General features: G+C 32.9%; 1 protein-coding gene across 1 annotated transcript; it reads left to right on the top strand.

The window, feature by feature from the left end:
- Positions 1-3217: 3217 nt before the first annotated feature.
- LOC128232268 (G-protein coupled receptor 161-like) lies at positions 3218-12125 on the top strand. Its single transcript, XM_052945736.1, has 2 exons — positions 3218-3394; positions 10010-12125. The coding sequence occupies exon 2, from the start codon at positions 10602-10604 to the stop codon at positions 11904-11906; it is 1305 nt and encodes a 434-aa protein (XP_052801696.1). The 5' UTR covers positions 3218-3394; positions 10010-10601; the 3' UTR covers positions 11907-12125.
- The last annotated feature ends 368 nt before the right edge of the window (positions 12126-12493 follow it).

Genomic DNA, 12493 nt, shown 5'->3' with positions numbered 1-12493 from the left:
AATGCCCGTATGGAACTCCTTTTTAATGGTCACAACATTGTAATTACCTCCCTTGTTGAAGACTGTCGTCAGTAGCATCAAGGAAATCTTGTCTTATGGTAATATTTAGAACGCTAATTAATTATTTCTCGCTTCAAATGTCACCATAAAACAGTTTTCAAGCACCATTCAAGAAAAATGCTTCATTCTCCTTAGAACTATTTAAAAAGACCGATTTGACTATTTACATTAACTGGATCATTGCGCGCATATCCATGACAACCACGTGCTATCGCATATTCATACGCAATTATTTTCACTAAGCACAAAAGAGTTCCAGCAAAAAATACATTGTTACTTAATTTTGTTTAACTGAGGTGGGAGAAAAAGCATCTACCATAGCCGCTCGTGTAAGATAGGTTCATCCCGACCCTCGCGCAGGGTGTTTTGCGGAAACTCGGTAAACCTCGTTTCCGCAAAACACTCTACGCTCGGGTCGGAATGAACCTATCTTACACTCTCGGCCATGGGAGATACTTATAATCTTATATTGTGCATTTTCTCGCCTGCTTTAACCGCTTTTATACCGTATCAAATATTTAAGAATAATTGTCAAGTGCACCTTTAAATATTTTTTTAGAGATTAACTGCACTACATTCATTAAAACAAATCATTTTTCTTAGTGTAATTTTACTGTATGGTTTCTGGTGGTTGTTTCTCAAGTGAGATAATACGTTACTGATTTGTTTTGCAGTCATTATTTTCTTGGAAAAAAAGCCTCACATAATTATTTCGATTGGTTTAACAATCAAACAGATACAAGTGAAACTTACATATATTCATAGCATTTCAGTTTTTTTTTCAAATTGAAAACATAATAAATTAACAATGTATATAGATTTCACTCTTTTTACAGTTCTGAAATGATTTTGAAAAACGCACGTGCACTAGGTGTTTTAAGGAATGCCATAACGGTAGATATTAGCAAAGAGTGGTTTCTATTTGTTATTTAAAATATAGGAACAGTGGGTTTGCAACGACACGTCTGTTTAAGTCTGAGAAGAAAACGTATGCAATCGCAGACAACATTACACCATAGACATATTTAAAATCCAATCGTCAATTCTTCCTCCAAGTATAGGGCCGTCGATGTCTGACCCTCAATCAGACAATCGTTTTGGCATTGGCATAACAGGATGTGAACATCATACACAACAATTTCAACTTTTCGTATTAAACTATTATTAAATGAGTCATTCATGCTGCATTTTGCATATAGTCATAATAACTTGTAATTTTTATACCCGTTTCATAAGTATTGATGTTCTTCCAGCTCACGAAAATGCTGCTAACTACGCGTTTGGATACCAGGGCACGTTTTTGGCATACATAATCCCGCCGGAGGATTTATTCCGACAACCATCGCATTGCTCATCGGTATCGCCATATATAGGGAGAAAATACCGAAATACACGGTTAATAGATTGTCAACGTTTTCCGGGTGGTTTCGTGGTCTTGTGTCACACTAGTCAATCCAGGGACAGCAGTTTCTATTCCCAACCGCAACACTTATATACTAATCATCTTCCGGGATGGACGTTAATCGGGGTCCCGTGTGACAGTTCTATATTTTGCGGCACGTCAAAGAATTGGATTGGCTCAAACCAGGGTTTTATTGTGTCTGTGCACCATTCTTGAATTATTTTAGATAACTAACACTCTTACCAGAGCACTCGTCGAATGGGCAAGGCCCGAGTGCGAGTTTAAAGAAGCTTACACACCAACTGGTGGTTGAAGCAATTTAGCAACCCAGTCATAAGTGCAAACAATGCTGCTTTTTTACAAGAGTAATAGAAAGAATGAAAACGGCAATAGAGCATGTCATTGGGCAAACAACATGTATGTGGTTTATTAATAATGGCATATATTTTGTTGTATTGTTTATTAAGGTTCATAAATCTTCGTCTTAGTGTGAGAGTAAGATCACAACCTAGCCCGACTTTAAATTAAAATTAGCTTCATATATTGTTATGAACACAGCAAATAAAATGCAAGAAATAATAATTTGACAATATAATGAAAAGATTGAGGAGATGGCTACATAAATCATGGTTACCGAACTGGCATCTTAACGTTGTCAGTAGGACTAAAACATTCGAACGGGGTCTGCCGCGAAACATTCAGACCACTCTACCGGCTGAGTTAAGTAGTCAAATTACATTATATATAATATTGAACCTTTCGGCGACATATACAGTACAACATTTGGGGTACTTCTCCCAAAGGTTGTACTTTTTCATGAACATCCGGCGCTTTACCTTTAGGCGACAGTCAAAAATTGTATATTCTCGATGGCTAGTATTTTGGGAAAAAAACATCATTAATTATGCTTTACTACATTTAATTATGCATATTTTATGAAGGAATATGCAAAGGATATATTATTATAAGATATATAGCATGTAATGATAATGTCTTCCAAAGGTTGTTCAAATAGGCAAAATGTCCCAAAGGTTGAATTTGTATATATATATATATATATATATATATATATATATATATATATATATATATATATATATAAATAATTTCGATCTTAGCCATTTCCATTGGTGTTTGGGAAGAAATAGGCAGATCTTTTTTGTGTTACTTACATTTTTTGTTGCATAAGTATATTTTATATAATTTAAAATGGAACTTGGCTAGTTTTAAGCGCCAGGTAAATGATTTTGTTTTATTGCGTTTATCCGTATGGACTGATAAAACATCTCTTTCGTTATAAAACCCGATTGTAAAAGACAAAATAAAAAAAGAAACCAAAAAATAATGATTACGACTACGTCAACAACAACAAAATAATTAATCGCAGATACAATGTAATTGGTACGCTGATTCACAGACAAAAAAGTTATAAAAAATAAAAACAAATAATGTCCACACGCACTTATAACAAAAATACCTATCTAAGGGTATCAACCTAGGCCTGTATTAATTTGCTCTACGAGCGATGATAATCACTGCATTACAAAAGCACTTATCACAGACATACTTTTAGAGAGAGAATGTATCGCGATAACACTGCAGTTACTATGAATAGACGCATCGGTGTATTGATAGACTGTTATTAGTCGTCTCAGGTACGGTACTCATTATTCACAGGTAAATCACAGAACATTATCTCTGGTGTTGATTATTTCTGTTCAGTGCTAATCTTGGTGATGACAGGTGGGAGTAAAAGTGATACAGTCAAAGTGCCTTTAAGATAAACTATTGAATTTGTGCACATTCGCCCCGAAAAGTGCGCCAAGTCGTATGTTTAAAGTAAGATGTAAACATACTTATGGATTTTTAATGGATTAGAGTTATAAAAGGAATGCAATTAGAATCAGAAAGGGAATAAATGCAGTTAAAAATGTAAGTTTTAAACTTTGTGTGTGATTTTTGTTCGAATGTGGACCATTATTTATCCTATGTAGTAAAATTTGCACGATTGCTTTCTGTATTTGAATCGCAAACCTGCGTTCATGTTAGACCTCAGATAAAGGAGTTATTGTGTGTATATAAACAACTATAACCTTATAATGGAATATGCAATTTAGATTTTAACTAAATCAGATAATTTTCAAACATCTTAGCACGGACAATCTGCGATTGCATTTGACTTCAATGATGAAAACATTGGAAAAGCCTCTGATATTTGTAAAGGTTATTATTAAGCCTTTATTAATGTTTTTGTTATAAATAAAGTCGTGGCCACAGATTTCCATTTTGCCAAATTATTGATTATATATTATATCTGTACAAAATTCATACGCCTTTGTTGATTTGATCATTAAAGTCGAATGTGTTAAACCTGATAACGCATTAGCTTGAAATAATTTTGATTGCCATTAACCTATATTCTGCCCCTTTTAAAGGGAATCATTTTACATATTATCACGATAAACTACATTTGTTTTGTAAAATCAGTTTGAAGCAAGTAATTTTGTATATAAAAGATATAAAATAAAAGAAACACGATGTTCAGATTTAGATTTTTCGAGAAGTATAATATGCATGTAACAGTACCCCGTAGAGCATTTAATCAATTCGTCAGTGTTTTCCAATGTTTGATTATTGCACTTTTCATCTAGTTTCGAGAAGCAATTTTGGGCAGCCATATTTATGAACTGGTCTATAAAGTTCATCCCGACCCATATCTAAATGAAAACATCACAAGCAGTGGTCAGCAGTGGTTTATAAATGGTGTCTGCCTCTTTATGTGTGCCATTTCTCATTTGATTGTACCGCTGGGGATTAAGGGAAACAAATCAAGATTTCCGGATTATTTTCAAAATCACTCAATTATTTTATAGCCATCAAAACTAATGTGTTCCTTTTTAGATATCAATATTTCTTTACCGGAAGAAGGCATTTATCGAGTAATGTAACGTTTACTCAATAAAAGAGACTGTACAAGTTTATAATTTGGCGATGATATATTTCCATGGATTCAAACTGTTTAATTTCTTTTCTGACTACCCGCCAATTTCGTTACAATCGAACTACATCATGTGTTACAATTCAACAGATGTTTTCATATTGTGTTTCTCTTAACGAGACTATTAGCCAAATATTGGAGGAAGGTTGCAGGAATGCTACTTTTGCACTTAGAATACATTGAAATATCATGCTAATTTTACATAAAACTTTCTTTTTAACCAAATGTATTTGTAATTGAATCGGCTCTTTGTCATAACATTGACCAGCAGGATATTCCAAATATAGGCACACAACACTTCAAGTTCTGAATGAAGTTGTAGATTTCAATGTATGCTAACATTGGAAGCAAATGTACACTTTTGATTACCTTAATTTCCGGCCCGTTAATGGACTTCTGAGATGTCTGTAGTAGGTTCATTGGCGGTATATATTGTGCAGATATAAATATATCTAGAATTCTTCTACAGGAGTGAGAGAAATAAACCTGGTACCAGCTTCTTTTGAATAATGTAAGGGATTTCAAAATCTGGGCAGTTTACTGAGTTTATTGAATGTTCTTATTTTGCCAATTTTAAGTGGAAATATATGTAAAGGTTACACTTACACAGATTGAACGATTTGGCATTTTTCTATTTTTTGGTCTTGGAACGTGCCAATTTTTGTGAAAATAAATGGAAACCAATTATATAAAACTGCTTACAAAAAAAAGATCGCAGATTTTTATAATTAAGTTCAAAAATTGATGTTTAAGGCACTTTTCTTAAACCGTCAGTAACGGTTTAATCCATAAAACATTAATTTTCGAACGGAAATATGAAAATCTGCGATCTGATCTTTTGTCAGCAGTCTTATATTATTGGTTTGCAGATATTTACGCATTAAATTGCCCTTTCCAAGACAAAAAATAAAAAAATGTAAAAATGGTATATCTGTGAGAGTGCAGCTTTAATGAAACTTGTATTAAATAATCTTTTTAAAAATCCATTATAATTCCTATCTCATTTTACTCAAGTGGTCAAGACAAAACATGATTTGTGAACAAATAAAAAGTGTACCATTTTATATATTATTGCAGTTAATAGTCACGTGACTACAAGGTCCCCAGTTAAAACGCGCCAACATATATGTTTTTTTTTTCTTTTTCCAATTAACTTTTATTAAGGGATTTTTCAGCAGTTTGCATAAGTGATCTTAATCAACTTCTTTTTTCTTTTTGGAATTGTCAATCTATAACAATCCGTTTATTTTATGATAAAACATACAAAGGGTACGAATAACAAGCAATGTGGTAAATGGTATAGTATTTGAGGTGAATATTCAATTTATAGCAATATATTTGATAAATTCATTTAGAAAGCGCAGGGAAATGCCTTCATTTGTAAAATGAGTTTGAAATGTTATTAAATCATTATATAAATGGTGCATAATATTAATCGGATTCGTTCTTATTTCACACATATAGTAAATCTTGTAAATACAATAAGAAACTTGACTTAGTACAATGTTAATCAACTTCTTTATAGCAAATTATAGTCCTTTTGTGATGACTTTGAAATAAGAACGACGTAACTTTGATCGTATTTGTGTTGCATTCAAGCTACTATGAAAGTAAACGTTTTGTTTAAAAACATCTCTCAGGTTATTCATAGGCTTTAAGTAATTTAAGTAGCATTAGTTTGTTCAATTGCTTGCTGCAGTTTGTTACCTGTACTTTTTCTAGTTTTCGCAATTAATCAAGCTGCTACTAAAAACTAAACATCAGGGAATCAAGATGTTTTGGCAATATATATCGCTAACTTGTCCTTATTTAAAGAAAATCACAGCCAATATTTATCTGCAAAGAACATTTACTTGTAGTTTACTAATCGGTTGTGACTTTGATCACAGGACCAAGCAAAACTGTGTACAAACAAACCCTTCGTCTCACTAAATTATGACGCAAGAGTTGAAGCATTTCTTCAACCTGTACCAGCATATTATTTTACTTTGTTGTTAATTCTGCTATGCTATGGATCTTGTCAGATTTATTTGCATAATGAAATCTTTATCTTCTTTTAATACTTTCTAACACATTTGTCTGTAGCAATAAAATAACAATAAATGTGAGCACAACCCCTTCTCTGCAATAATCAATTTGATAGTAATCGTTTAAGTGTGTCTGTTTCAAGACAATTGTTTTAGGAGAGGAAACTTTTCCAAAATAAATATTGCTTTTTGCTAGCACTATTTCTATTTGTGTATTTTTAATTTTTAGTTCTTAGGCGGTGACAAATATTGTATTCCATGTATATTTCTTGTGCCTCTTTTAGCGTCTCTTGAACGTCGAACTATGTTTATTTAAAATTTATTATGCCTCATTAGTTTGCTCTTGGGCCCGTGCCTTTATTGCCATTGTATCATTCATATATCATTAACATTTTATTGACTTCACAAAGTAACTGCAATTCTTGCTTATAAAGTTTTCTAAAAGCCGACCGTTTTCTTATTTGAACACTTAAGGAAATCATTGTCTTTAGGCTTCATTATTTTTGATTTATTATGTAACGGCTTACCGTCAGAAGCTGGTCAACTTTCAGCAAAACGAAAGTATGCATCATTTGATATAAATCACATTGATTAAAAACGTGTTGCTAAGATGTAGATCAGAGCGGTGCAAAAAACACAGCATATGTGGTATAATCAATAAAAAATGTTATTTTTCTGTTTTGTCAGCGTTAGGTTTTTAATAACTGTATGTCGTTTTCAAAAGTACATTTTGCTTTTAGGCATTGATTTTTGTGATATGTTGTGGAGACAGACACTTGTAAGTACTTGATTTGCGGATATTAAATACAACCTTATATTTACAAAGGCATACTATTTCGACATGGGAAATGAAAGGTAATATAATGCAAATACCTTAAGCGGGTTCATGCTTTTAATAAATAATTGATTTGTTCTCCCCCGTATTCCAAGGATATCTAGTCTAAGGCATTTCCGGACAATAAACTGAAGTAAAGACAGCAAAATACTTTTTAGTTTAACATAGATTTACAACTCTAAATGATTGTATTATGCATTTGGGCATGCCCTGACGATACTTTTACATTACATTTGACTCTTATTGAAATGTTGGGACATGCGTAAAGTTAATATTAGTAAACCGATTCAAGCCCCAAATGAACTCTTGTTTATACCGATCATTCCCGACTACAAAGTTAAACGGAAAGCGGTCTTCAAATAAATTTGTAAAACTTAATGTAGTGATGAAATTTGAACCTGTCACACTATTTCAGCTCTAAAGCACACGATAAGAATTGTCTGTCATATCGAACCACAATAAACATGAGCATTTGTTTTATGAAAAATAAATATTATCCCTAAAACAAAGATAAACTAAGATAAACCAAAATTTTAACTCTAAACAATATTATTTTTAATTTCCATTTGTCACTGAATAAAATAACACGGATGACGACAAGATGTTCTCATATGAAGTAAACTTGATATAATTCGTCTTGGTATGATGTATATTAAATGTTGGCTAGTAAGCAATCTATAAGTAATGTTCGACCCTACAAATACTTTTGGAAAGGCTGTCTTGATGTAATCATACTATCATACCATTACACATTTTGCTTTTGGTGGATTCTTTCATGGCCACACTGGGTTCAGTAATCATGTTGTTGAAATTACAAATTAATCCAGATTTCATTTCTACCCATTTTCCATTAATGCAATTGTAATCATTTTCATTGGTCTTTCGGGATCATTAAAAATTTGTGATTTTAAAAAAAATATACCGTTACAGCCGGCGCTGGGTTTTTGACAGTAATGCACTTAATGACTCTTGTAAATGAACAGTTGCAATCATACCCAGGCCTTTAATCAAGCTGAATTACATAGTAGAAGAAGCTGTTTTACCCTCCAAGAATTCAATGGTGGAAATTACATGAATCCGAGGGGTTACGTTTTCTGGTTCAAATCAAACAAAATATTATTGTTGACCGTTTCTTTGTTTATTTATTTTGCCTGGTAAAAGTTTTATGATTGACGCATGACAATGCCCCACAGGAAGTTCGGGCTAACAAGCCATATCAACATTATTGGTGTAAGATTGATGGTTGCAAACGGACATGTTGAAAGAATAGTAGACCAACGTTATCGTTCTACTCAAGTGATTCTTTAAACAACCAATGAACTTCCATTTTGCTGACCGTTTCCCCTTTATAGCGTTATCCCTCCCCCACAAACACATTTATTCATAAAGATATAATAATGTAAATGTAATATGCCTCTAATGTATTGTGACGTCATGCGTCCGTAGTTTAATGTCTGGGTGTGGACCGTTTGCCTTTAATTATGATACTTGTTCGATTTCAACATTGCGTCAAAATTGAAGTAAATACAAAAGAAGTGACTATCCTTTTCTCTCTTTTTTAGCAATTGAAAGGATAAAGTCACAATAACAAAACAATTCATAACAAATATAATTCCAAAAAATATGATACATATCTTAAAGAGAGACTGAAATAACTTTTGAGAGGATTCGTCTAAGCAGAAGACGGTGCTTGTCATTACAAATTGGTTGTTAAAAGGATTTCGTAACTGCATGCAGTTCTAAATAATGGAAACAGAATCCACTCTTCTCATATTTGTGACTTATGACTGCAAACATTTTCTCGTCCATTTTATATTAACAGGTGGGGTTATATAACGAACATATGGTTTTCTGGCACTTTACTGTTGCCGATAATGTCAAAGAAAAAATACTATATTTTAATGGATTGTACATAATTCACGTTTTTCTCGTTGGAGTTTATACAATAAGTGTGTAAAAACAGTTTGCTTTTGCAACAGATGTAGATATTAAAACAATTTATAGACTGATGTTTGGAAGCATTTGAAAAAAGCAAGAAACTAAATATATATACAATGATGATGATGATGATGATGATGTTGATGATGATTGCAAAAATAAGATTTTTTTAATATAATGTATTTCGTTTTTTTCCTACGGAAAATTGTTTCGTTGATATTTATAGTGTTATTCATTGGGAATAAATATGACATAACAAGATATACTCGTATTACTTACCACAAGGTGAGATTGTCAACACGTTGGAATGTAACAGCGAGCTAGGTGATAGGACTACGCACATATACATTTACGCATTCATATATAAAAAATGCAAGGGGATGATGATAAAGTTGGACTTTCAACAGATGATAATTTAGTATCCTGAAAATCCACCGGCCATTTTCAAATATGATTTTGTTTTCGCATGTAATATTTCACCAATATTTTATTTTGTTTCTGATGATGTTTTATGGGTGATTTAAGGTTTCTTCTTTTTAGAAGGCTTTCCTTGATTAATTATCTAGTTCAAAATTTGATTAAAGAAATGCGCCGTATACAGAGTACAGTGCGAGGAAATTGAAAAAAAATGCACATTGCTCCTAGCGTGTTTTTCTCCGGAATATGCACAAAATAATACTATTATAAAACCACTTTAGGAAAAAAATCTCTAAAAGCTCAAAATTACATTAAACGTTATCTATTTTCAGACCTATGAAGACATTGTGTAGAATGGTTGGCTGATACTTAAGATAAGATACTTTGTCGATGCAAGTATCGGAAAATTGTTCTTAAAAAGTGGAGCCTCCTCTTTGGTATATATTGGGAATATTTTCTGTAGCCAGCCGTATTGCAAGGAGATTGAGACGCTGACTCAAGACAAAATAGATAAAGAAACTACAATGTCAAATAAGAGCTTGGAATTTAGATTGCCTTCAACAACGTCTGTAGCAGAAAGTTATTTGAAGCGTAAGGAGCATGATAATATACAAAAAGCTGGTGTCAATTGAGGAATAAAACTCGATCAAGAGGGAAATCACTGTTCTCGTAAGAATCGAGTTTAAATTAATATGTGTGAAACAGGCGCTTTATGGAGTGTTGACTTGAGTGTTTAATATGTAATATCGATATGAAAAATTCGTAGATAGCCAGTCGGGATAATATTCACAAACGTTTAATAAAAATTCTTAGAAAATAAATATATTTTTCTTGAACGACACGAAGTGGACTATGATTGATATGAGATTGTAAATATAAAGGAAAAAATATTGCATATATGTGTCTGTTGTTAATCGGAATTCAATGTTCAAAAAAGCAATGCAACTGAATGAAAGTACGAGTAACTTCTCCAAAGATGTCATTCAAAATGAGGATATCTTCAGCGACGGACGTCTTAATAAGTCGAACGTGGTTATAATGACAATCTTTTTGATCTGCATATTTATTGTAAGTTTTGTCGGCAACATTTCCGTGTTTATGATATTCTACAAACGGCCCGTGTTATTGACGATATCTAATAGGTTTATAGTAAATCTATCAGTTTGCAATATCCTTCAGACTGTTGCCGTAATGCCTTTCGTGTTAACATCGCTTATTTCGCAAGAGTGGTTGTTTGGATTTTTTTTGTGCCAAACCTCGGGTTTTGGGATGAACTTAATATTTACTGCAAGTACTTTTACATTGGTGCTTATTGCCTTAGATCGGCACTTGGCTGTTGCAAAGCCATTACATTACTCGATGACAATGACAAGCAGAAGGGCGTCCTATATGACAGCTTCAGTTTGGATTTCGGCCATTTTGTGTTCACTGCCACCACTTTTAGGATGGAACAGCTATGAATTCCAGCGATACAAAATTGCATGCATGACAGTTTCATATAGTAAACATCATAGAGATCAATCTTATAGCCTTTTTCTTGTAACAGTGTGCTTTATTCTGCCTTCATGCATAATCATGTGGGCATATTATGCTATTTTTAAGGCGGCGAAAGTTAGCAGCGAAAAGGTGCGCCGAAACAGTACAATAGCATCTGGACTTAATGATTACCCCGAGTTATCACTAAGAGGGGGTCGTCGCCACAGCTCAGCGCAACTTTTGATTCACAGACTAAGCTGCAGCAATAAACCTGGGTCAGTACTCTGGAGACGCGATGAGAGAAAAGCAGCGGTGACTAGTTTTATGGTGTTATTCACATTTATTTTGTGTTGGTTGTTGTACTTTATCATCATTATTCTCGAATGCCTTCTCGAAGATCCAGATCATGTTGACCCCGTCGTAAAAACGCTGTCAGTGGTACTTGCCTTGTCAAGTTGCGCAATAAATCCACTAGTTTATGTGTTCCGCTGTAAACTTCAGAGAGTTGAGTTGAAAAGCATCCTAGGTTTAAAGCAAAACAGTTTCAATAGGGATATGTGCAATGGAAATCAAAATGGATCAAGAAGACCAAGTTTTAACCCGAACTGCATTCGACAATCTCCTTGCATTTCACGGGAAGGTAGTCAAGAATCAGAGGTCATTGAAATTCTTCACCACGTCAATACAGCAGCGACATTAACCTCCATGATAATTCCTGAAGAGGAAGAAAAATTGCCAATGACAAACGCATAAATGGATATTTATATAAACTTTGTACTTATTGCTTGTATCTTTACAAGGTCGCCTTGCCTATATGTTTTGTTTCTCTTTTGTTTAGTTTGCTATTTAAATGTTACTGACTTAAACATTAAATTTGTTAGATTTAATTCCTATTTTAATATTGGTTTTGTACTATAGTTGCATTGCCTATGGAATATTAAATATAGAGATTACCTATATTATGCTATTACATTTTTATCAGCAGTTATCTAATAACATCAATTTTGAGAAATGTTAATGAATAAAAAACTGTGATAAAAAAAATTGCCCCTTGTTAGATTGTTCTTTCAGTTTACTTATCTCTTTATTGCATGCTCCTATAAATATAGTATCTTTAAACTACGATCTATTTTCTTGGAACATGTAATGATTAGGTCAATATGTCCATTGTTTAAACCGGAAAAGAACATGTGATGTTATTGTAAACTTGATAGTTTTCCCGAAAAAAGGAAGATATTTTGAATCAATCACTATTAATATTGAGCGGAACAATGCATGGAAATAAATAAAAAAATGTGTTTATTTCTCCTGAATCATGTTTAACCTTTACTTAAGAATGC

This window comes from Mya arenaria, chromosome 4 (assembly GCF_026914265.1).
Source record: "Mya arenaria isolate MELC-2E11 chromosome 4, ASM2691426v1".
NCBI classification, from domain to species: Eukaryota; Metazoa; Mollusca; class Bivalvia; order Myida; family Myidae; genus Mya; species Mya arenaria.
Note: the sequence above shows the minus strand (reverse complement) of the source record. Positions and strands in the feature narration are given on the sequence as shown.

Excerpts from the sequence above, each read along its gene's own strand:
- LOC128232268 (XM_052945736.1), top strand. The coding sequence starts at position 10,602 with ATGTTCAAAAAAGCAATGCAACTGAATGAAAGTACGAGTAACTTCTCC.